The sequence below is a fragment of the Pseudorasbora parva genome, chromosome 11, assembly GCF_024679245.1.
Source record: "Pseudorasbora parva isolate DD20220531a chromosome 11, ASM2467924v1, whole genome shotgun sequence".
Taxonomy (NCBI): Eukaryota; Metazoa; Chordata; class Actinopteri; order Cypriniformes; family Gobionidae; genus Pseudorasbora; species Pseudorasbora parva.
In genome coordinates, this window is record NC_090182.1 from 23,266,161 (window position 1) to 23,293,941 (window position 27,781).

Here is a 27,781-nt window from a genome sequence, read left to right on the forward strand (position 1 = left end):
TTTAAATGGTATTGGTAGCTGCTGGAATTTTGGTATTGTGCCATCCCTACTCTGAACCAATGCTATTGGCTCTGAAAATGTTGGCCATTATTATGTGTATTAGATGTGTGTTGTGTTCTGATGTTGGTAATAATATTTTTCTTTTTCTTTTTTTATTATAAACTGCATTAGTTTATTGTTGTGCTTAATGGTAGAGTTCTGATGTATACCAATAAAGCTCCATAACAGGATCCAATTTGGACAGTTTAGACTGTATTAACCCTTAAATGCATAACTGTTTCGCCAATCATTCTTACATATTCAGGTCATTAGCGACCCGGATCTACATCTAACATGGATAGATGACAGTGATGACACTCATATGGTATAACCTCACCTGGTGGAATAAATATGAATTGCACTTATTTTGTCATTTTAGATTTATTTTTTGTTGTAAATATACATGCAAAAAATATACATACAATCTTACACACCTCAGGTCGTTAGCGACCCTATACAATTTTTATCAAATCTAGTGGAAAAACAGGCATTCAATTATAATTTTATTATTTGTTTTCTTATGTTGTTTATAATAGATTGATTGAGGAATACTAATAAGGTTGATGCCTAACTTAAAAAAATGGATTTGGGGTAGAATCATGTTCCTGGAAGTGATTATTAACGTTACTGTAGTATGAAGCAGAGCAGGAGTGTTGTGGAGCTGAGCAAAGCAGCTGGAGCGATTGTTAATAAGATGACCACCTCATGATATAATGCAGATTAGGGGTGTAAGAAAATATCGATACACGTGAATATCGTGATATTATGTTTGGCGATATTGTATCGATTCTCAAAAACGCTGTATCGATATTTATATATTTATTTATTTACATCCAAGATTCGTGGCTTTGTGTTCGGTTTAAACCACAGACTGTATAACACCCAACCGCTAGATGGCAGTGTTATCTCAGAACGTATAACTGACGCGGAGCCGGAGAAGCGCAAGGTGAAAGTGCTAGTGTTTACATTAGCAAACCCAGCTCTCAAGACGATAGAATTATTCCGCTCTTGCAGTATACAGAGCTGAAGTGTGGACTCATGTTGGCTTCAGCTATAAAGAAGCCACTAAGGAAATCGACAAGAATCATTTTGTTTGCAAAATAGGCCAAGTTATAATCTAATACTCGGGAAACACATTGAAACAGAGAGCTCGCTTAACATCCTGACGTCACCCGCGCTGCTGAGAAGCGTTTCGATAGAATGTCCTGCACATTTTCCTCTCAGTAACAAAATAAAAACACTCCAAAACTGACAGCGGTGGCAGGAGAACGAAAGATAATTGCGATGTGGATATGGATGCACCAGCTCTGCAGCTCAGTAACGTTACTTGAAATAGCACTTTATACAATAGACTGCTTTATAGAAAACAGCTTTAGGGTCCAATTACACAGAACGCGTTTTTCAGGTTCGAAAACGCGAGGCGCACTGCACTCCCTTTTTTGGTCGGCGTTTTTTCATTCAGAAATGAGCAGTGCGCTTTAATGTTTCTAGGCAACCCCCGAATCACCTGTACTGTCAGTCAAATCAATGTAACGGTCAACACAACGGAAGGCCCGCCTCTTCATTCATTCGATTGGACAACAGAACATAAGCGTGATGATGTTGCACGCTTTTCCGCTCAGAGTTGACTTTTTTTCAACTTCATGCGCTCGGAGCGCTCCTTCAAAAATGCGAGGCGCCCAGGGCGCATAAGCAGCGCGCATAACGCTCTCTGCCAACCGAAATCCATTCAAAAAAGGCTTCTCGCTGCAAAAACGCGTTCAGTGTGATCGGGGCTACTGTGTTAAATATAAAACAAACAGTCATTCAGTCATGAAATGGACTGCACTTTCTGTTGTTAAATAGCCACTGCTATACTGTGAACCTTTAAAACATATACACATAAAGAATCCTGCAGTAACTTTACATTTCCCTTAATTTAGATTGCACATTGCATATGATTATTGATATAAATTATACTGTATTAATTAAATAAAATACTTTGTCTCGTGTTTTAGGCTTATGGTTGTGTTCTTTATTCTTTTAAATTATAAAAAACAAAAACACACAAAGAAGAAATATCGCAATATATTGCCTCTCTTACAATATTGCAATATATTGCAATATATCGTATCGTAAACCATGTATCGTGATACGTATTGTATCGCCAGATTCTTGCCAATACACAGCCCTAATGCAGATATGACGCAATTGACCGGCGACTCCCTCACACTTCCCGGTTTCTTGGTTAAAATAGCTTTTTTTCTTAGATTTACAAAATAGTTGGAAACATTTGCGATATCGTAAGTAATCAATTGAACAAAATATAACACTAGCCTGGTTTTTGGATATTTTACTGAAAAAAGTTACATTGTGCACCTTTAACTTTTGCCTCATGTTCTCCATTTGTATCTCTCCTTTTTACGAGAGAGCAGAGTGGACACGTGAGAACATGCATTTGAATATTTTTTAAATTTGTTTTGCATTTGTCGTCTTTGCAGTGTTTGCATTTAGTCAATTTAAATGATGCAATGCTATTTAAAAAGAAAACAGCATATTTTCTAAAAGATAATACATTTTACCAGCTTTTAAGAAAGATGGTAGCTTTTTCAAGCCTGAACCTATAGGGAGAACTAATGCTCTGCGTCATTTAAGTTAATAATTTCCGGTTGTGTATTAAGTACAGCATTACTGAAAAGAGCATTTTAACAAGGAATTCTCACTGCTTTAGATGGCATATGACATGGAACTTAATCCATCTAAATTCTTCAGCATGACATCTTATTAAGATTACATTTACGTCTGTGTGCACATTCCTGCACTTTTGCCCTAACTAGATCTTGAATTAGTCTGAAGGATAAGTCACAAATTACATCAGATTTTCCTTTATGGAGATGACTCACTTTTGAAGAAATAGGAAAGGAGATTAATATAAAGATACGAATATAATTAAAGCTGCAAGCACCGAAAGGGCCCTTGCACCCGTGCCATTGCCACCCGGTGGCTTTAGGAAGCACGTGGCATTTAAGTATATAAAAATAGGAGGATTACATCAGTCATTTGTATTTTCCACACTTCCTGCTACCAGCTGGTGGCGCTATGACTATCTAAATTTTGGCATGTAGATGTCTTCAAGCCAGGACTCTTATCAAGCATGAATTTTGGGGCAGGTTAGACATTTTATGCCCGAGTTACAACTTCCTGTTTCATGGCGAAACATCAGACTTTGTGAGGCCACCACAGACAAGACGCACTCCAGGGAAAACTCAAGATCTCAAGACTCAATTTAACTTTGCCAAGGCCTTTAGATTAGAGTTAGACTGACCAAATGTTGATCTGATAAAATCTCTAGGAGGAGTTTGCTAACGTCTGGAAATGGCAAAAACTGCAAACAATTTGCAGAGAAAATTCAAAATGTATATCTCACTTCCATTGTTTTTTTGTAGGTAATGAACTGTTAAAGGTAGCTACTGAATTTTTGTGTGCCATACATAGCTCGGAGGGTGCTTAATTAAAATTGTGTAGGTGGTGATATCAAGCCATTTTTTCAGACGCACATTTTCACCACTTCTGATGTGTGTGCAAAGTTTCATGAGTTTTCAAGCCTGTTTCGGAGAAGAATATTAATAGTCTGAGCAATTCCAATAGGGTCCTCACACCCTTCGGTGCTCTGGCCCTAAATATTGGATTGGATTGTGTGTTCTGTGGGAATAACTGAATTACCATATGATGATCAGCCAAATTTATGGCTTTGATGCTTATTTTTTCTCACATGGTTCTCTTTTTAAATCGTCAAGTTTGTGCAAAATGCCAAAACTCTCCATCTGTCAAAGTCCTCTTTGAAATGTTTTTTTTTTCTTTTTCACATCAGAGGTTTTGATCTGTTTGACTGTATCCAACAATAATATATCATAGTTCTGCCATAAACTAATTGATATTCTATTTTTAGAAAAAAAATTTTAACAAAATGTAATGCACAAAATTTTATATTTTGATGCTTCCTACTAGCTTAGAAATCTAGACGCACCCTAGCGGCAGCAAATTTAATCTGCCCGCGAGTGTAGTATAGCAACTCTCTATACCCTTCTGAGCTGTATTCACCTAACTCTTGCCGGGCCAATCACATCGTGTATAGGTCGGTGGGCGGGGCCATAATGACGACGGCCGAGTTGCGCTTGCGTGCTTCTAGTAAACACAGAAACTGGCGAATGGCGGCGGTCTTTCGAATCAGCTTTGACCGCGACTCTGGAAGACTTGGAGTTAAGGTTTTCTCTGAGAAAAGAACAAAGAACGGCACTGAAGTCATTCTTAAAAAGGGAAGATGTGTTCGGAGTTTTGCTGACTGGATACGGCGAAAGTTTAATCTATCAACAAGCTCTGTTTCACCTTTGTTGCTCTGGTTGGTGGTAGCGCTATCCTATCGCATGCAGAGGGAGTTTGAAAGACAACCGTTTATCCCGCCCCTCGGATTGAGCCCTGTCTATGGTGAGTTTCCAGACCAAACATCTTGATGTGGGTCTGGCTTGTCAGGCTTGTTCTACCTTGACATGTGGATTGTCTGTCTTAATCAAGCTCAACCTTTCCACCATATTAGTTATTGAAAGATAAAATGTTTAAACAAGTAATTATTTTATTGGAATTATAAGTATTTATAAACCATTGTATGGTTCCAAGTTAGCTAAACCTTTACATATGGTCCATTTTATCAATTGTATACATTTTATTTTGGTGTTTTTGATGTTTATTTAATGTTTATTTTTAGAAAATAATTGTCATGCAAATCAGGGTTTTCAATTGTAGTTAGGCATGTCCTTTGACCTCCTTGACAGTTGACAATCAGCATCGTCTATTTAAATGTATTAAAATGAGTTGGTGTCCTAATTATTTACCATGGAAAGGTGTTCACAATAATTGAAATGGACCTCAATGCTCATTGCTCAAACTCTTATACTGAGTCAGGTCACACACAATTACAGTTTGAATATTTCCATGTCAAAGTTGAACAAAACAGTCCCGATAGTTTCACGTTCTTGCTTTATCACTACGTTTTTGGGATGTCCTGGAGTTGTTCATTATATAACCTTACATAACTATTTGGAGAAAGTTCAAATAGAAAACCAGATTTCACCAGCTTTATACGAACCCAAATATGCCCTCTCAGCACTGATAACGCTGCAAAGAGATGCACTATGCAACACCAGCCTCGACCTTAAAAGACTTTCAATACTAACTGCAATTACTGCACTTAATTATTATTTTAACATTTTTAGCTAATAAACACATTTTGATAAATACAAGCGTGAAATTGGTATATGGAATGCCAAAATCAAATACTTTTTTGTATTGTTAACAGTTATTTTGTAGAAATATACCACTGTGAATTCATTTAACCTGTGAACATTTATTTTCTCTTAGTTCATCTATGATGCATCATCAAGCTTTTTTTATGGTTTAATATCAGGTGATGTTTGGATTCATATTACGACTGTATCTCAGCTGTACTCAGTATCTCAGGTCAGTTGCATAAATCATTCATGCTGATAATATTATGGTAATCATAGGGCCTACAATATTAGCTTGTGGACCAACATTATTAGCTTCTGGACTCCTTATTGGTCGCTTCTCCACCCCAATAAACACACACTCCCAAACACCAACATTATCTTAGTGTTGGTGCTGCAAACTGGTGAATATTTGATTCTGCTTCATCTTTGCTGTTTGTGTGAGCGTGCCCAGATACGTGTATGCATACAGTATGTGAATGTGTGTGGGATCCTAATGGTAAAGAGATTTCTTTCTGCAGCCTCTCTTCTTGGATTTTTTTCGTTTAGTGCACAAGTCTTGCTGGAATGCCTTGAGGGAAGGATGGTGGGTTTTGCTGGGGAGGGGGTGTGGGTGCTAAAACAAGCAAAAGCCTTCGTATTACCTTTTAAAGACAATCAATTATCGTGACCCGCTCTGCCTCCCTGTGGGGGTTCCAGCTCTCCTAGAGAGCTGGCCGAGCTGCTTCGACATATGAGTCCGTGTTTGGAAGTGACAGGGCATTAGTTTGCATAGCCCATCTCATAAGAGCGCCTCCATAACCTCCAGTGTCAATGGAGCAATCACATAAGAAATGGGGAGGCAGGTGGCCCCCACATACACTATTACATTACTAATGAGTTTAGTGGTGGTATGCTTTCAGTCCACAGATGTCATGGTGGTGAGTATGCATTTCATTAGAAATTCAAGTCAAAAGCGCAAGGGGATCTTGCGTATTTAAGCATAACCTACTGACATTACAGTTCATCCAGTTGGATTTGTTGTGGATTCTTTGTATCTTTAGGATTCAAAATTGTGATTTATTTTACATTCCTCTAGGAGTATTTATAGTCAGATATTATTGGGATATATTATGCGTTATATTTTTGTTTGCAAATGAGTTCAAGGGTATAGCCTATGTTTGTTTGTTTCGATGTTATGTGTTACAAAATCTGTCAAAAAATGTAAGGTTGGTAAGATTTTTGTAATGTTTTTGAAAGAAGCCTCTTTTATTTTATAAAAGTACAGTTAAACATTATAAACTATTATTAAAAAAAAATGTTTTTCTTAAAAGTGTTTTCTAGTAATAGTAATAGTATTTTCTTTAAAGGCACAATATGTAAGATTTTTGGATTCAAATATCCAAAAGCCACTAGAACAGTGTTAAGTATTTTGTTGACTTGAGTACATTATCCCAGATTTTTCCAAGAATGTTTAAATCCAGAAAAATGAGCCATTTTTACCAGGTCACGGACTGTGTCTGTGCGTTGCCTATCAGTGGCGTCATGCCTGCCTTACCCTCTATTTCCATGAAGAGACCAAAGACGCTTCAATATATTATATGTTTTATTAGACAAGGGAACAACTGTTTGGATACATTTATAGGCAGAAAACTAATTATTGCTATATAGCTTAACATGTTTAGTCTTCGTTTTCTTGACTTTTCCACGACTACATGTTTTCACTTTGCCTCTGAGAAAAACTATTTCAAGTGGCAAACATAGCATAATCAGATGCAGCTTTATTATTATTAATTTATTATTTTCTCCATTATACAATATATTTTCAAATTAATTGCATGCCATTTAGCAATACAAGCATTCAGAATTCATTAATATGATATTCTAATATCGATCTAGCTTACTGCACTCACTGTGAAAGTGTCTCATAGCAGCCGCAGGCGAACGCACAGAGTAACATTATAACATTTGTTTTCAAAAGATTCATATCTAATATAATAAAACAGCGCTGTTACACACCCCACATACGCTTTACCGGAAGAATTGGCAGCGGCAATTTTGGCATAACGGAAAGTTCAGCTGCTGTCAAGCTGTGTGTCGTGCTCGTCTCTCATTAGAAATAGCTCCAGCTACCTCGTTCAGCTCCCACAGCACCCTGCTCTGCTTCATATTACTGTAACCTTAATAATCTCATGGTTTTCTTAATTTTTTCCCTACTAAATGTTTTGATTTTATTGTGCACTTGTGATTTTGTAACTTTTGCTGCTAAATTATTAACTAATCTAATTTATTCACCATCTAGTGTATAGCAGTATATTTGTCATCGATTGTTATTTATTTATATGTATATATATATATATGTATGAATATGTGTTATATATATATGTATATGTGTGTGTGTATATATATATATATATATATATATATATATATATATATATATATATATATATATATATATATATATATATATATATAATATATATATGTGTGTGCATATGTATGTGTATTTGAAGTTACCCAATCAAATAGCCAACTGAAATTAAATGAACAAAGGTCTGCTAAAAATGGCCCAAGCTAACAGAACAAAACATTAACGTAACACAATTGAAATGCTTATTGAAATGAAAGTCATCTTACCAATTTCCTCAAACTGTATGGTTCCTAAACTGCAACATGGGATCTATTTACATAATCTTTCCACCAAAGTTTAGGCTAATTGAGTTTTTATGCAGAAAAAAGGATTGCATCAACTGTGGATGGCTTCAAAGCTGTCCTGCTGCCAGCAGTGCTGAAGTTGCGCTCATTGACAAGGATGCCGCCAATATGCACGCACGTGTTGCGCGTTGTTGTCACGGCGACATAAACAAATTTCTGCATGCAGGAAGACGGATGTTAGGGTAATATTTTACATTTATTTTAATCACAAAAACAAACCATTGCATCAAGTTAAACAGGCCCATTGGCTACTTGCATATTAAGCAGTTTTAAATTTAAAAGGTTCAATGCCTTATCGCGCTGAAGTGGCCGAGCCCAACCCGAACCCGAACGTCATTTCTAAATATCTGTCCGAACCTGGCCCGACCCGTCGGGCTCGGGTCGGGTATCCATCCTCTAGTGTGCGCGCACTTGCCTTTTTCTTCTCATGCATGCATATTTATTTTGCTTTCTCTGTCATGCGCTGCGCATATATTTAACTCTTCTACTTACAATCTTTAGTGAATGGAGAAAGAAGAGCTCTGCATACGTCACCTGCTGCCATGTATCGACGCAAATTAAGAAATACAGCTCATATAGGCGCTGTCCTCTTTAAAGTACCAGTACTAATAAAAGTCCATATCGTACCGTTTGTAATAGCAGGGTATCGCAATACTTTTCTAGTACTGGTATATCGTGTAACACTAAATGATTATTATTTCAACAGAGGTATAGAAATTCTACATATAATTTTTAAACAAAACTGCATTGTATCGGTTTAGTTTCGGTATCGGCCGATACTCAGAATTTTTTATATCAGATCGGATCAGTTCTGAAAAAATGGTATTGGTGCATCCCTAATTTTAAATGTCTTTACAGTCACTTTGAACAATTAAATGTTATTTGTGTATCTTACTGAACTTTAAGGTTTAGTATATAAAATGAAATTGTGTATTTTTACAAAAGGATGTACAACAGTTCTTGGGATGCCATCCAAATTCCAAATCAACACCAGTGAAAATTCATGATTATTGATACCAGTTTTTGATGTGAAAAATGAGTAAACGTAAAAAAGACTTTAATATATTTTAGGTTGATGCAAAAAGTTTAGAAAATAGCAAACTCCAAACAATAACTTATGTTGGAGCATTTGTTCTGTGCAAAGTTAAATGAAGACAGGAGTCATTCCCCTCTAACTTTCTTTCTTTCTTTCTTTCTTTTTAGCGGTTGATTTGCAAGGCTGCTGTCCACACACCCGGTTTGTAGTGCCTCCAAAGACCACACACTGGGTGGCCATTATGCAGAGAGGAAAGTGCACCTTCAAGGAGAAGATACTTAAGGCAGCTGCTTTCAATGCCTCGGCCGTCATTATCTACAATAACAGCACCAAAGAGGACACAGTCACGATGGCTCATGAAGGTGAGCTGCTTAATTGCTGTATTCTCATTAAAAGTAACACAGCCATGCACTTTGGTGTTATGCATGCATTTGTCTTCCAACTTCAGTCACCTGACTCAAAGTTTTTTTCTGACATACAGTGAGGAAAATAAGTATTTGAACACCCTGTTATTTTGCAAGTTCTCCCACTTGGAAATCATGGAGGGGGTCTGAAATTGTCATCATAGGTGCATATCCACTGTGAGAGACATAATCTAAACATTTTTTACAAAAGATCTCAATCACAATATCACAATATATGATTTGTTTTAACTATTTATTTGTATGATACAGCTGCAAATAAGTATTTTAACACCTGTCTATCAGCTAGAATTCTGACCCTCAAAGACCTGTTAGTCTGCCTTTAAAATGTCCACCTCCACTCCATTTATTATCCTAAATTAGATGCACCTTTTTGAGGTTGTTAGCTGCATAAAGACACCCGTCTACCCCATGCTCTCAGTAAGATTACACTACTAACATGACCAAGACCAAAGAGCTATCCAAAGACACTAGAGACAAAATTGTACACCTCAACAAGGCTGGAAAGGGCAACGGGGAAATTGCCAAGCAGCTTGGTGAAAAAAGGTTCACTGTTGGAGCAATCATTAGAAAATGGAAGAAGCTAAACATGACTGTCATTCTCCCTCGGACTGCGTCTCCATGCAAGATCTCACCTTGTGGGGTCTCAATGATCCTAAAAAAGGTGAGAATTCAGCCCAGAACTGCACAGGAGGTGCTGGTCAATGACCTGAAAAGAGCTGGGACCACCGTTTTCAAGGTTACTGTTGGTAATACACTAAGACGTCATGGTTTGCAATCATGCTTAATTTCATGAAATCATGAAATTAAGCAGGGGAAGGTTCCCCTGCTTAAATCAGCACATTTCCAGGCCCGTCTTAAGTTTGCCAATAACCATTTGTATGATCCAGAGAAGTCATGGGAGAAAGTCATGGTGTCAGATGAGACCAAAATATAACTTTTTGGTCATAATTCCACTAAATGTGTTTGGAGGAAGAAGAATGATGAGTACCATCCCAAGAACACCATCCCTACTGTGGAGCATAGGGGTGGTAGCATCATGCTTTGGGGATGGGTTTCTGCTCATGGGACAGGGCGACTGCACTGTATTAAGAAGAAGATGGCCAGGGCCATGTATTTTGAGATTTTGGGGAACAACCTCCTTCCCTCAGTTAGATCATTGAAGATGTGTTGAGGCTGGGTCTTCCAACATGACAATGACCCAAAGCACACAGCCAGGATAACCAAGGAGTGGCTCTGTAAGAAGCATATCATGGTTCTGGCGTGGCCTAGCCAGTCTCCAGACCTAAACCCAATAGAGAATTTTTGGGGGAGCTCAAACTCTGTGTTTCTCAGCGACAGCCCAGAAACCTGACTGATCTAGAGAAGATGTGTGTGGAGGAGTGGGCCAAAATCCCTCCTGCAGTGTGTGAAAACCTGATGAAAAAAAACTACAGGAAACGTTTGACCTCTGTAATTGTAAACAAAGGCTACTGTACCAAATATTAACCTTGATTTTCACAGGTGTTCAAATACTTTTTTGCAGTTGTATCATAAAAATAAATAGTTAACAAATCCTACATTGTGATTTCTGGATTATTATTTATTTTTTAGATTATGTCTCTCACAGTGGACATGCACCTACGATGACGATTTCAGACCCCTCCATGATTTCTAAGTGGGAGAACTTGAAAAATAGCAGGGTGTTCAAATACTTATTTTCCTCACTTTAACTCAATCATTTTGACTACATACCAGTTAACATGCAGAAATGTTGTTTAAAATGTATGTAAATTGATATTTATATGGGACTACAATTTTTTGTTCTCGGTAAGGGAAGGGGAAGTGGTAATTATTTTTTTGACAGGACTTGGTGCTTTTACAGACTCCTCTGACTAGTTAGATTAAGGTCTTTGCAATGCTTGCAGCAGGTTTTAATGCTGTTAGATACATTATCTGGAAAAATCATTGTCTAAGTGAGGACTAAATGGGAGAGTGAAAGAGAACCTCTGTGTGTTGTGTTTGTGTGTGTGTGTGTGTGTGTGTGTGTGTGTGTGTGTGTGTGTCAGTGCAATAGAAACAGGGTTTTATTCTGACTGCAGATCTAAATTTTTGCACAGTAAAGATAACTGTAAAATGAAACTTGCCAAAGTAACTTGTTAAAACACTTTTGTGTGTAAGGAAGCTGTCACTCACACAACTTTTGTGCAGTGGACAGCAGACAGTCTGGGGGGAAAATGTTGCTGTGCTCAGCAAAATTATTTATTTATTTATTTACTTTTAAAAAAGAGGATTTTGGTGAAAGCAATAGCTGACACGGTAATTTCAGTTCCATTACATTCAAACACCATTCCATTAAGTGTTTACAAAGCAGACCACACAGATGCTAACCGGGCATGATACAACCACACCACAATATATCAAGCTAATACATTATGGATTGTTTATTATGAATTATGCAATTGTTTATAATACTTGCATGAGGCTTTAATCATATTTTTTTAATTTATTGTAGTCCTGATAGATAGTAGATCAAATCTCGCTATTGTAATATTATATGTAGTTTAATATTAGAGTTTATTTTCAGTATTGCAATTTATAACATTAATTTCATTAGTGGTGCTTTTAGTATGTTATCTAGTCTATTCAAAATGTGTAGAAATCTTATTGCTAAACCCGTGTTCTGTTCCATTCATGTGGTTGTCCCTTTAAGTTGTTTTTGAGTGCAAGAACACATCCTGTGTTCGCTCACAGACAGCAGGCAGCATAGAATGAGTAAGTGTGGTGTGTCGAGGTGTGTTACCTGTAGTAACAGAAGGGACTCAAAAAAAGGTGGAATTTCAAGCTTAATTTGCTCCCATGGTAGGAACATTTAATTTTACATATAAGGCATTCATTTACTGTATATTGTTTACATATTCAATTAATATCCCCAATATGGTTGTCAGGTCACCATAACACAAATTTCTTGGTACATAAGCTATTCATTTTCTTTAATTCATCATTTTTTGTACATCACAAGCAAATTTGTGTTTCATTATTTGTCTTGAGGTTGTAAAAATGCTGTAAAAGTGTGACACAGACTGTTTTTTTTGGTTTTTGAGGACATTTGGACACGATGCAGGACTGTGCGTACTGGAATCTATCTGCCAGAGCAGTCACTTTTCTGCAGGTGCACTCTGCCCACACACATACATGTCTAGTTTGGCATATATGCGACAGCTTTGGATGCACAGAGCACATAGGATTCAACCTAAAACTTCTCAGCAGCTTATTAGGATGTATGAAGGGGTGGGCCGACGAAGGAACATGAGAAAGGGTGATGGTGAGTCACGGCAGCGCTATCAGAATGGGATCGATGAGATGTTTAAATATAGCAGGACTGCATGATTTATTCAGAAGGTCCTTTTCCCCTGCCACATGGGATTCAAACCTCTACATACAAGCTGTAAAGGATGGAATCTTGAGGTGCCTCACTATTCATTTAAATTTTGATTCATATAAAGCCATGACTGAGACAATTGTGCAACAGTTCTGTAATGTAGGGAAGCAAATCTTTAAGATAATTTATAGGGTGGCTTTTATAATGTGAATGAAATGCCACATCAGAGCACAAAAAAATAAAACTAAATAATTAATAAAACTGAATTAAAAATTACAAGCAGATTACAAAATTAATAAAACCAACAAACAAAAAAATAAGCTAATTTAAATTATTAATAAATACAATAATACAGTATTATGCGTACAGTATTTTTTGGGATTGATTCAGAACATTATTCAAAAAAGAATCACAATTCATCAATTTCATCTAGAGAGATCATTGTTCTTGCACTACATGGCAAAATGTGCTTATATGGTCTTGAGACATGACTTAGATGTAGGTTTCAGTCGCATAAATATATCTGCATTTAGATGAGTATATCTTGTGTATCTACAGGAAGTTTGGGGTTTTTGTTTGTGCATGTGCTTGTGTGTGGGTGGAGAAAGGTTTTTAACACGAAAGATGCAAGCAAACTGACACTCTTTTAAAGAGAATGTAACAGGGTGTGCAGTTATCATATGTATTTATATCATGTACTGATGTGATTTTCTGCAGAAGGTTAACTTTTGTGTGAAGCTGCAAATTGTGCTAATATCAAACAAATTTTGTAGCTCTGCATTTACTGGCAATTTCCATATTATTGTAAATAATTATTTTGAATGTATTTAATGGGGAGGAATTAATTCCTCTGAGAATTGATTGTACAGTAGCATAAATGCCTTTAAATATCTTTTCAAGTACGGTTTAAAGACTGTGACATGAGCTAAAACCAATATTTTACAGAGTGCATTTAAATTCATAATGCCTTATGCTCTCTTGAGTGTTTTGAAGGATCACACCACCTTCACTGTCAGAGTTAGTCAGCATGTGCAGGGCTTAAGACCACCTTTGAGGGAGTTTCCCTTTTAACAAAGATCAATATTTGCATGCGTTTACCTTTACAGCAGGAACAAGTCAATAATGAATAAACAGATTTCTAACACCATTATAATGTAAGGCCATTCACACAATTTTTATTTTATTTTTTATTTTTATTTCAGAGGTTCTACATGCATGAAGGACAAGTTATTAAAGGTGTCATGAACTGGCTTTTTTCATTTTTTATACTGTTGTTTGAGGTCAACTAATGGCGTTCGGTTGGTTTTTACATTCAAAAACATCACAACTAATAATTTATAGGCTATTTTCTACACTTGTTTTGAGGCTCTCTCCAAAACGCTGGGTTTTGAAGGGCGTGCAGCACTGGAGACTTGGAAGTAAACGCCCATGGCTAGGATTGGATAAGATTTGCATATTTAATGAGCTTAAGCTCCCCTGTCAGTTCAGTTCACATGGGAGAGGAGAGAGTGAGGGAGAATCGACAACTAGAATGATTTTCTCGTTCACCGGGCTCATAAACGTCTTTATCGAACAAACACAATGTTTTATTTCTCAACGACACGCGATTGATTGGGCTATTATTTTTATATAACACATAACCCGCAAGATCGGACAATATAAGCGCGAACCCCGCGCACACACATACATGTGCCCTTCAGATGTCAACAACGAGAGAGAGAGAGAGAGAGAGAATAGCAGAACAAGAACGGAATATAATAAGATTCATCAGCCTGCCGGGCTTTGCGAGCCCCGGCCCATATGTGTCTGAGTCCAGCGTGCTGAGGTATGTTCTGTTAGACACATACACATAAGCAAAACGATCTATGACAGTACAATTACATATAAAAATGCGTTTTAATCACATCTATGTGTTGCACCATTGCTGTCGGATCAAAATCCAGCATCGACTGGAGATTTGTTTACAAACAATCCCGCGGTGAACTGAAGTGAATATGTCTTCCCCATGTGAGCTGGAACTTTATTAAAAATAAAATTCAACCACTCATTCCTAATATTAGGATCAGAAGGAAGCTTATGCAGCGACTGTGTTCTTCCACAACCAGGAATAGCGCAATATCATAATCTTCCTATGGGATAATATTTAGCTAATAATATTTAGTTTGACAGGACTGTACGCACCATGTCTAGCACACTGTGCCTGTGGAAGTGAGTTTAGTACCAAGATGTATACATATCATTACATGCATCTTTTGTTTTTCATTTCTCTTATGGAGAAAAACGGCCTTGGAGTGGATCAGAGCCTTTCTATCAGTCACCGCTGGAGAAAATTGTTCCTGTCCTGCCTTAGACATCATCTTTACTACTGACAAACTGCCTTCTGAGCCAGGCAGCATGCTAAACAGTCACGTCTCATTCATACCTGCATACACGCATAAATACTCAAATACACCAATGCATGAAAATTGATACAAAATCACGGCAGCAGGTAGACTAGACTGCACAATTAAACTCTTGTTTAATCATGACTAAACGCACATAAAAATGCAAACAGACTTTTACAATGCTATAATCAGCACTTTTCTAACCTAGTAAAATGTGAAGTTTTGAGAGAGTTCCATGTAATACTTTGCCATTTCATATACAAAGATGTAAGCCATAGCAGTGGGTGTTTACACTGAAGTCTCACGCCAGAGTTTTGTAGCCCATAAAACAGAGCATTCAAATAAGATGGCAAAAATCAAGGTTTTTTTTATATAAAAATTATACTATCATTTTACTAGAATTTGCTTTAATGATCCCCTTTACAGGTTTTTTCCTACATTGAAAATATTTTGCCGGCTGCCAAAATGAATCTTTGCCTGGCCAAAGAGTTATTTGTTAATTTATTTGATGATATAGCCTATGCTGTTTTGCACTACCGGTACCCAGCGCTGGGACGATGAATCTGTATTTAAACGGAGTCATTCATGTAGTAGAAATGTGAAATTATTATTTTTTTTATTTAGTGCTTTCTAGACTGAGAAAAGACAGAAAACTTATTTTTGTCTCATGGGGATGAAAGAAAACAATTCCCAGAATGCGTCGCCACTCCCAAAGCCACCTACTAGATTACTGAATCACTGATCACTTTCCCACTGTTTCATTTTCATAAAATCAGTTCAGTTAGAGAACAGACACTACAATTAAAAACGTCTCTGTTAAGTATGTAACCCTCGTTCCCTGAAGAAGGGAACCGAGATGTACGTCAGACTTAGACCGGCGAATTGGGATCTGATCTCAGAGACCTATCTACTTCGAGTGTATAAAAACGAGCCAATCGGAGATTGGCATGTGATCCGCACATTCCACGCTCCGCCACGCAGCGCGTGTATAAATAGGAAGTGGAATGGCAGATCAATGCTTTTTTCTGCTGAGGAGCCGACTTAGTGACTGGGCTCCTAGCAGAAGCACAGCACCTGGCGACGGGACATACGTCTCCGTTCCCTTCTTCAAGGAATGAGGGTTACATACGTAACCGAGACGTTCCCTTTCAGTCGGTCACATTTGACGTACGTCGGACATAGACCGACGAATTGGGATCCCTATTGAAAATCCTGCTTGAGCGCACTGGACCGTCTAGTATGGTATATGGTACGGAAGTCAGGGCTCCAAGCAGGGAGGTCAGTCACTGCTGTTTCTGCGAGACCCACTCAGAGTGACTACTGAATGCTGGGAAGCATGCCTGTCTCGGGAGAAGGTACGCTGCGGAGCCACGTCCTTCAGCGAAGGCCTGGTGGCGGAATACACATAAGGACTAACCTGGCAGGGTAGTGCAATATATGGCAGTCTCTGGGGTGGTTCCAACCTAATTGTAGGGGGGAAAAATGCCCAGAGACGACAGAGCGGGCTCTGTCAAGGGAAAGACACAGAGCTAACCGTTAGGGTAGCTGGTACCGTGGAGAATACACATATGCAGTGGCCATGAGAGAACCGCTACAGCCACGTTCCACAAGCATACGGGTGCAGGCCTAGCGTCAGACGGTCCGCAACGTCTGACACCGTAGGGGTGATGGAGGAGCTCGACAGGGTTAACCGTTTTACCGGGGAACACAACTGGAGACAATAGACGCACGCATCCGTCCCAGAGGGCGAGAGTGGCTTTGCAAGCCGACACTTAGAACGGGCACTTAGCGATACTGGCCACTAGGGGCGAGAATGCGGGAAGATACCGGCTCTACGCGGAGGTTATAGAATCTAGTGAACGTGTTAGGTGTCGCCCAGCCCGCAGCTCTACAAATGTCTTTCAGCGAGGCGCCTTGAGCCGGAGGTTGCTGCTTTGGCTTGGCAGGGGTGGAGGCGGACGCCAGGGTACGCCCTCGGTGACAAGCAGGCGGCGGTGAGGAGGTGGAGGCAGCAGCGGGTCGCCGGAGCAGGATGTTTTTAATGGCCTCCGTCTGCTTCTGGGCCACCAAGAATTGCTGGGCAATGTCCTCGATGGCGTCGCTGAAGAGGCCGGCCGGGCAGATCAGGGTGTTCAGGAATCGTACCTTGTCCGCATCTCGCATATCTGCCAAGTTCAGCCACAGGTGCCGTTCCTCGACTACCAGCGTGGCAATCGCCCGACCCCGGGAGCGTGCAATGACTTTCGTCGACCGTAGGGCGAGGTCCGTCGCCGCACGCAGTTCCTGCATAACACCCTGGTCGGAACTGCCCTTGTGCAATTCCATGAGTGCCTTGGAGGAGCGCCATGGCATGCAATGCCGATGCGGCATCTCCGCAGGCTGTGTAAGCCTTGCCGGTTATCCCGGACGAGAACTTACATGCCCAGGAGGGGAGACGCGCTCGACTGGCGGATTCCCACGTAGCCCTTCGCCGCACCGCCATCGATGGCAGTGAGGACAGAGGAGTCTGTCGATCACACGCGAGCGTTATACGGCACTGCCCACAACTTCGAGATCTCCTGATGCACTTCCGGGAAGAAAGGCACCGGGGCGGAGCTTGAGAACCAGCACAGGCCTTCCTGAGAAACCAATCGTCCAACCGCGAAGGTTTGGTACACTGTGGAGGGTTCCACTCGAGCCCTATGCTTGCGGTGGCCCGGGAAAGCATAGCCGTAAGCTCTGGGTCCAACTCAGCGCACATTAGCTCGTCCACTGATGCTGCGACCGACATCCTGTCTTCCGCCGGAGCCCCAAAAGTGACGACTGGCACTCCGCGCAAGTGGTCAGCAAGCCCTTCCGGAAACTCCACCGGCACAGTGGATGGGGGAGGGGCCCGAGGAGCCGTTTGCCCTGACCGTCACCCTCAGGTCCCCACCCAGGTCATCAGCCAGAGTGCTTAGGCGCAGAAGGACCGCTAGACTGGGGGATGCGCGAGGGTGCTCCACCTGCCTTGAGGTATTGGAGTCTGGACCCATCACTGCGATGGTCATGTTCCCACAGTGGGAACATGACTCATTCATGAATGCAGCCTCAGCGTGCTGAATGCCCAAACACGTGAGACAACGAACGTGACCGTCAAGCGAGGACAAGAAGCGACCGCACCCAGAAACACAAGGTTTGAATGACATCTTGAAAAAGATGCAGGGTCAAACCGTGTTGCTCTTTTAGAATGGAAAACCTCTCTTTTAGATGTGCTGAAGCACTCAGGGAGATGACCGAAGCCAGCACACAGTCCACAGTGCAAGCCTGTGTGTGCAATATATTTGAGCAATTTTTGTGAATGCAAACAATTGCAACTGTCGATCACTCGCTGAAGCGCCGTTTCACCCGCACTGGTAGTTCTCCTTCTCTCAAGAGACTTACACACTCTTCATAGGAAACAGTAGTACTGCTCGGCTCCGAAGTAGAATGCATTGATCTGCCATTCCACTTCCTATTTATACCCGCGCTGCGGGGCGGAGCGTGGAATGTGCGGATCACATGCCAATCTCAGATTGGCTCATTTTTATACACTCGAAGAAGATAGGTCTCTGAGATCAGATCCCAATTCGTCAGTCTAAGGCCGATGTACGTCGAACGTGACTGACTGAAAGGGAACTGAACGTGTCTGTTCAATATGTGATTTAGCCGCTGAGGGAGTCTCACAGCACAAAACGCTGCAGGAGTCACATTGACAGTCATGGATGAGCTTGTGATGAGAGCTGAGGTAAACGTGTCCGCGGCATAGATTCACAGCGCATGTTCAGTCTGGCGCGTTTTCAGTTCATGCTTTTGAAAGCTTAACTTTCAGCAATTAGTTTGAGAAGTTGAAAGACTTACTTTGCTCTGCTGGCCGCACCATTTAAACATGATTGCCTGAGGCTGCAGCTGTGAGTGTAATCTCCATCCCGCACGGGCGAGTTGGCTCCCTCTGCTGGCTGTAGCAGAGGGAGCCATGCGGAAATGGCTCCCTCTGCTGGCTGTAGTCTTTAGCCTCTCGCCAACAATTCCTCCGATGGCGCAAATTGACGATATTTGCGTCATGGGAGGAATTTTTCCAGAAATAAAATGCATAAATCTCGTCTCAGGGAGATATGAGGGGGGAGGGGGGCACAATCATTTCAATATACTCCAGGGTTTCTACTGATACAAAGCCATATGCTAATAACTGAAGTAAACCTTTAAATAACCTCCAAAGTTTCTGTTTACAGTGTATTTTTGCAGCGTTGAGCTTTGTAGACAAACAAAGCCATATCTGTTGAGCAAGTGAGTCTGCCAAGTCTGATGCCATTTGTGCACCAGTCATTGGCATGTTTTCATTTAGTTTCAATATGAGTGGTATCCAATGAAAAAATTGCATACAATCAATAAATAGAGCCAAATTGCAAAAACTGCGAAGACATTAAATGCTAAATAATAGTCCTGCCACAGCTTTTTGTAATGTTACTTTGTTGTTCATTGTACTACATTTTCAAATCAGTCACTCAGCTACTTTTTACATTATACATAACCAGATTTTTAAATATGAAATAGTTTTAAGCACTTTATTTTATGATCTGCCCTGACTGTGATAAAATTTAGTTTTAATGAATATTTTGTTTACATTTTTTAATGTCAGTACTGGGCTCGCAGTTTACTTTGTACTTTGTGTATGGATAACCATGTTAATTTGCCATCACAGAAGACCATTTTTGACCCATAAAAAACCTGCCTTTGCTCTAATTAGGCATGTTATGATTATGAAATTTGGCTGATAATTAATTGTATAAAAAATTATTGCGGTTATGCCGATTAATTGTCTATTTTAGGGCTTTGGCGATTAATTGTGTGTTTTAGGTCATACATTGTCATAATTTGTTTTTGGTGTGTGCTTTTTTATTAAATAATTGTGATGAATTACGGCCGCTTCACACATACTCCGCCTGCAGTGCGTATGCGGTGTGTATACGGTGCAGGAGCCGCATGCCCTGTTGTGTTTTCACATATGCTGCGTTTGCAATGTGCAACTGATCCGCTGTTGCATAACACAATCACAGCATTTATTAATAATTTTTTTTATTTAAAATCCAAAAGTTCTTACTGAACATGGCTCGTAAGAATTGCAGTTCTCTTTTTTTTACTCTTTCATAGATGTCGGGTTTTAACGTACTACATTTAAACAACATTTTGTCAATTAATTCATTCATATTTGTATAGCCTAGTACCTTAGATTTAGCTCACACAAGTGGCAAAACATTTTAACATAGGTTATAGCCTAAAATCACAAACATTTTAAATTAGAAACTTACAATAGGCTATTCAAAAACAGCCGACTCTCATCTTTTCTTTCGTTTTTAAACCCTTTCAAAAGAAATCCAGCAGGTCATAAAGAACTCTGTTTTCCACCTCCAAGAAAGGACGAGTGCCGGAATGCATCCGCGTGAAAGCTGTAATCCGTTAAAATGGGTACGGAAAAAAATAGTATGTGTGAAACGGGCGTTAGTATCTGTCCAACAGTTTAGTGATCATTTGCTTCTTCATTTTTAAATTAATTACGTAGTGTGATCTAACAGAGACTCGGTAGACAGTACGACATTGTCTAGAAACAGCAATAAACTTCAGCAAAATAAAGTTATGTTATGTAAATCGACAGCCCTTTATCTACTGATCAAGTCTTATAACAGGAATGTTAGAGAGAACATTACAGTGCTGTCTGTTGCAAGCATGGTAGTAACAGGATGAGGTTTGAATGGAGTATGATTGACAGCCGCAGCGAAGGGGAGACGAGTTTAATTTAACAATGGAAATGGAATGGCTCTAAATGACTTAAAATATATTGCACTAAACCGTAATTGGTGCTTGTCTATTTATTTTGGTCCAAATCTCCCTAGTGCTGTAGACCTGTAAAATAGCACTATAAAACACAGCTGTTTCATTTGATCAAATAACAGCGACTAAACGGTTATTTAATTAACATGACAGGCCTAACTTTTTTTTACAGCAACATTTGATTTATCATGAGCTCTGCGTCTTTGTGTAAAACCTAATGTTATGATTATCAAGAATGATCTAGAGAGCATCTTCGTGCGAAGGATAATGTCCAAATATATTGTTTGTATAATGACAACAAATTTGCTTGCATTTAATTTGTGACCCAGAAACCATGAATAATATTCTCATACACATTCTCATAGTGAGTTGTAATAAAGTTGTCAAGCTGTGCCAAGCTTTTAGGAATTATGAGATTTGTTTTACTATGCTTTCTTCGTAATGCTTTAAGAAACAACAGCTCCATGTGGCTCCTTTCATGGGATTTTGTATAACCATTGTCCGTTGTGATTTTCACAGCCCTACCATTCTATTTGCTGCTACAAAGCTTTGAAATCTGTGTATTGTGTACCCTTAAGGAATTAAAACTTGTCATTGGAAAAAGTTAAATGTAACGTTATGGGATCTCAGTTGTTCATCTTGCATCAAAAACATCTTGCAACAGTGTGTCTTTCCAAAGCCTTGCAGTCTAAAATCCTATGAACCACAAACACAGAGTGATATGTCCAGTAGAGCGTGGCGCTAACAACGCCAAGGTCATGGGTTCGATTCCCAGGGAAAGCAAGAACTGATAATAATGTAAAATGTGTACCTTGAATGCAATGTAAGTCGCTTTGGCTAAAAGTGTCTGCCAAATGCATAAATATAAATATATGTGATGGTGTAACAAATGCGATATGTTATAAATCATGTAAGTCGCTTTGGATAAAAAAAAATGTCAGGGCTACATATGATAACATTTGTTACAGCCGAGACGGTCTGGGATATATATATCTCAAAATGATTTGTATTTTAAGTTTGCGCCCTCAAGGGTTGATCATATTTTTGCTATGGTCAAAATAACATGCTGTTTTGAGTCATGTTTGCCTAAACATATTCTGACCATCATAATAGGTATTATGTGATGCTATTTGTCATTGCGTTATAGGGCAGTTCAAGTGCAGAATATGGTGAGATTAGATCACTGACTAGGGCAGGTCTGCAATAGGTTTCCATCTGTACTATTCTAACCTTATTATTGCTAAGCCTAAGGGCCTGAATTATATCAGAGTCTGTGGCACGGCCTAAGCTCCAGATCGGTGTAATTGTGTGTGTTTGTGGTGGTGGGGGGATGGGACGAAGTGTTTGTTTGTCCTCATTTTCTTTTGGCGTTATTACTGTGCCATTTGTATGAACGTTCACACAACCAGGTCAGACCAGGAGCATTAAACTGAATTGGGCAAGATCAGTGCATCTGTGTGAGATGATTTGATATGCCCTGAATGTTAACAGATAATAAAAAATCTGGTACAACCTGGAATGGATTGTGTATCTTCTTTCTTGTAAAATGTCCTAATTTTTTGTGTCATTATTAGAATTTATTAGTAGTAGTAGTAGTACTAATTTTATATAATATATGACTTCTCTCTCCAAAGGCACTGGAGACATAGTGGCAGTGATGATCACAGAGCCCTTTGGAAAGGAGATTCTGGGATTCCTGGAAAAGAACCAGACTGTGTTGGTCTCCGTGATGGTGGGGTCACGAGGGCTGCCTAAGAACATCAACCGCGGCTCCTTGGTGTTCGTCTCCATCTCCTTTATTGTACTGATGATTATCTCTTCTGCTTGGCTCATATTCTACTTCATCCAGAAGATCAGAGACACCAGTGCACGGGACCGCAGTCAGGTCTTATACAACATATTCACACACACTTCCTAGTACTTTTGCTTCTGAATTGTCCTGCAGTTCTTTTGAACAAAACTCACACAAACAGAGTCTCACCCTTAATTCTTGCAGCTAACAACCTTGCCAGATTATTCTTTCAAAGACCCGCCTGATATTTACCAGGCTTATTTGACCTTCAAGAACTTCCTGTGTGCTCAAAGATAGTAGTAAATTGCCCAGCCTTCCCAGCTCATGAAATCTTAATGCAGAAGTGTGTGTGTGTGTGTGTGTGTGTGTGTGTGTGTGTGGTGACACTCTGCCTCTTCAGCGTCTGATTCCACACAAACAGACTCAGACCTCATTTCTCAACTATAGTATTGATGTCACTCTGCCCTTTCACTTTTACCAGACCTGAATTTACTACTGACATAAATAGGCTATAATCAGGTGGTAATAGCAGCTGCGGGTATTCATTTTTTTAAAGAGCATTTTGCAGGTAAAAAATGTTTCAAGACGAATATATAACCTTGTATGAAAATGCCATATAAAATGGTAATGCAGTATTTAAAATGTTTTTAAAAGACATAAGAGCACAAATTTAGTAGATAAAGTGGCCTGTTTCGTTGGCTGTTTGTAAAAACTGCTGTTTTTTTTAACATTGCGTCATACTACGTCATGAGAGGGAATCGTGTGCCAAGCTCTGCGTTGCCTCAGTGCAGAATAGGTTGGTATTCTGTAGGAATCAGTGTATTTTCAGTAGTTTTTCTATTTCAATTTATCATTGTGTCCAGCATGTCAGGATATCAAGTCCACAGGTTTCCTAAAAAATAAAAAAAAAGTTAGAAAAGCCTGCATGGTGACGTTTTGTCGTTTTGAATGTACATTCAAGTTCACTCAAATACATACCAAAACGTCATATACATCCTCCCACTATCAGTGAATCGTCACAAAATAAACCCATAACACAGAATGAATAAAGGATAACATGAAACACACAATAACACTAATGTTATACTGTCTGTGGTTTGGCCTTGGCATGAGATGTGACGTCAGGGATCTGTCAGAGATGCAGCTCGAAGAAAACGTGAACTGTGCACCGTAACTAAGGCGGGCGTACACTGTGCAGTCAAACAAGCTTTTGCTTTAAACAGAGACTGGAGCTTTCAATGTTGCTGCTATAGCTTCAGATAGAAAAAAAATATTTGTGTGCAAATGATTTGTTAAAAACAGCAGCCATTCCGTTCAACAGAAATAACCAGAGTGGGAGAGGGCTGGAGCGCCTGTGTGTGTGTGTATCTGGTGTGTATGCACACTGTATGGTTGCAGCCGTTACTAGCATAATACTACTCATATATTTATGTGACATGGTTGAGCTTGTGCATGATTTGGTATTAGGGGACAACCATTTGTATTTATTTTTATTATCTTTATTATTTTTAGTATTTATTTTAACGCGCTCGTCTCGTTTTTCCACTCACATGCTACAAGCCACGACCAAACGAGCATCCACGATGTCCACGCGCGAGAAAATTTGTCTGCGAGCTCGTATGACAGCAAAAATCGCACCTTGTATGCCAGGCTTTAACGTTTAGTGTGGACGGATATTAACGAGTGTGACTTATGCCAGCTGGTCAAAACTTATTATTAGTTTCTGTTATTGGTATCAATACTCCTAGATGACCAATACCAGCTTTGCAAAAGCCTGTTACATGATAATTATCTGTAAATTATTCTAATCAGAGCACAGTGTTCATATGCTAGCATTATGTCATGAGCTGTTCACTGGTCTCTCACCTGCTCTGTTTTCCACTGTTTCTCCTCACAAAAAACTCAATTAATCTCCTCTAATCGTTGTTCTGACTAATCCTGGCCTGTTCCTTATTGTGTGTCATAATTGTATGGCTGTGGTCTGCCATTAGCCTGACAAGCCAGACCCACATCAAGATGTTTGGTCTGGAAACTTACCATTGACAGGGCTCAATCCGAGGGGCGGGATAAACGGTTGTCTTTCAAATTCCCTCTGCACGCAATTGGATAGAGCTACAACCAAACAGAGCAACGTGAAGCGGAGCTCATTGATAGATTAAACTTTCGCTGTGTCCGGTCGGCAAAACTCTAAACACATCTTCCCTTTTTAAGAATGACTTCAGTGCTGTTCTTTTCTCAGAGAAAAGCTTAACTCCAAGTCTTCCAGAGTCGTGGTCAAAGCTGAATCGAAAGACCGCCGTTCGCCAGCCTCTGTTCGTTAGCCATCTCGTTATGTCACTTCCGGTTTGGGCATTTTTAGATGCAGAAGTAAAATTTTCTCACAAAAACGACTCAAAAAGCCTAATTAGCATACTTACAAGTATATTTTAAAGAAAATCTAGGAAAATCTACATTATTTTTCTATACACTGACTCACTGAAGTCTCTAACCTGCAATATGCTCTTTGAAGGTGAAATATGTAAAATCTTAATCTCTTATTCACCAGATGGATTTAGATTTGAAATAGTAGACACAGTTATACACAATACATATAAAGAGATGTTTACACAATATACATTACAATATAAAGTGTTTTTTTTATACTGTGGAGGGTAAAAACTGTCCAGAACTTGACAATGTGTACGGTTACTTTACTTAAACTGCAATTTTTATATAGTGGAACAGTTATAAATGGTTTCAGAAAAACCTGACCTTCATTTCTGAAGGATCATGTGACACTGAAAATTCAGCTTTACTATCACAGAAATAAATAATATTTTTTAAAATATTTCAAATAGAAAATTGGTATTATGAATTGTAAAAATATTTCACAATATTACTGTGTTTCATAAAATAAAAGCAGCTTTGTTGAGCATCAGATACTTTCAGAAATTCTTTAAAAAAAAATGTACATAAAAATCTTAATGACCTCATACTTATGAGCAGTAGTTTTTACCTGATTTTGTTTTTACCAGGCCATTTCAGCATGTTGAGTCTTAAATAAATGTAACCGCAAACACATCCTGTACCTTTCATTGAATTCTATTGTTCTTTAATTAAGCTAATTCTAATTAGTGCAGACTGATACTAACTTTGGTATTTTTAGACTTTAAAACATAATTTGGCCATTTTTATGAACCATGCTTGTGAAGACTTGCGAGTCAATTTTAAGAGGTTTGTTTATGTCTGTATTTATAAGAACATTTGAGGCCCTTTGCAGATAATATAACAAGCGCAAACAGTTTAGCTAGCGCAAATCCTTTGGGCCCTGGTTGTCCTTTTGGCTTTTTCTGTAAAGTGTTGGCGATAAATCACTGAGCTGTTTATTTAGCGATAAACTAGCAGAATGAAGACAGAGGACATCTCTGAACATAAACTCATAAACACACACAGGCAATGAACTGCCCATCACAGGCTGCACTTAGTCTTTTATTTATGGCCATCTCTGTCATGCCTTTCACTAACTCTGTCTTGCTTAATACAATCCTGATAGACACTCTAATATGTTGCTTTTATCACAGTTAATATCACTAATGCATTCTCCTCATTATTATTTACCCCTGCTTTATCAAAATGGACTTGTAATTTTTTTCTGCTGTTCAGTCTTTTATTCCCCAACTTTGTTTAGTCATTTTAATTTCCTGTTTCATTAAATCAAGCTGCGAATCGAAAATGATGTGACTTACTCTCTCCTCTCGTCCTTTGTTACTATAGCGACGGCTCGGAGATGCTGCCAAAAAAGCCATTAGCAAGCTGACTACCAGGACGGTAAAAAGAGGGGACAAGGTGAGGTCTTTTGACGTCATTGCTTGTTTATTTTTCTTAGGCTCGAGTCCATGCCTACGGTGGCCAAGTAGTGCACAACACAATGAAAATCAAAAAAAGCAAATACAAGTTAACAACACAACGGAAACAAGTCACAACACAACGCAATCATCACAAACATGCACAGCCTGCATGCTAACTTTAATGCACATATGGTGATGAAACGACACCATGAAATGGGCTGATAGAATGATCATTTTTTGCCTCATAAAAACTTAAAGGGTTCATAAAAAAATATCAAGATTTGGATTTCGTTAGGATAAGTAGACCCTGCATTAAACTCTTTTGCTCATTCAACTCTAACTTGAATGAGCGGTTAATTAAAAAAGACAATGTACTGTGTTTATTAAAGAGGAGCTCCACACATAGGACAGTTTTCGCTCTGTGACTGTTTCGTTGTGTTGTTTAAATTTGATTGTGTTGTGCACTACTGGGCCACTGCACATGCCTGTTATGGAACGATTTGTGTAATTCTCTTTTCATAATACATCTCCATACTCCATAAAAAAGACTCTCTGGACACGTACACACCGCAGCTAAATTGGGTTGTCACTTTTTCGAGTGCGTAATGTCATTCTATGCACACAGCTTGGTTATTTTACAGCTGCATTCAACAACTCAACTAAATGAACTCCTGAAAAATATAAGTAGTCACAAACTAATTTACATTTAATCCAAGTTTCTCCCACCAGTCTTGGAGTCTAGCAACAACCCATAAATTACAGTCCAGAGTGCATGCTGTTTAAAGCAGACGTCTGAAGAGTATAAACAAACGGTGCCTTTGGAAATAGCTGGATGATGATATGCATGTGATCACTATTATTACTTCAGAAAAGGCAAACTCAGAACAGGTTACACTGTTTAAACCCATGTTTCTATTTACACCACTGCACTGCTTTTTGTGCTTTTTGTAATGTGACTAGATATAACAAACTAAAAGCATGGTAAGATGCAGCATTGCTTGTGTAATAATATAATGCGTTCTAAACCTTTAATTTGTAATAGGTTGTTTTATATCTATGCTCTAAATTTAATCAATAATTGTCCGTTAAATATTGATGGCAGACAGGTTAGGTTCATCTCAGCAAGTAATATTGCT

General features: G+C 39.1%; 1 protein-coding gene across 2 annotated transcripts in view; it reads left to right on the forward strand.

Moving 5' to 3' along the window:
* The window catches only part of rnf130 (ring finger protein 130), a 64,867-nt gene that overhangs the window by 19,171 nt on the left and 17,915 nt on the right, over positions 1 to 27,781 (forward strand). For both annotated transcript variants that reach the window (XM_067457427.1, XM_067457428.1), the window contains exons 3-5: positions 9,201 to 9,395; positions 22,661 to 22,911; positions 26,572 to 26,643. In XM_067457427.1, coding sequence (XP_067313528.1) covers positions 9,201 to 9,395; positions 22,661 to 22,911; positions 26,572 to 26,643 — 518 coding nt within the window. The remainder of the gene's footprint in view (positions 1 to 9,200; positions 9,396 to 22,660; positions 22,912 to 26,571; positions 26,644 to 27,781) is intronic.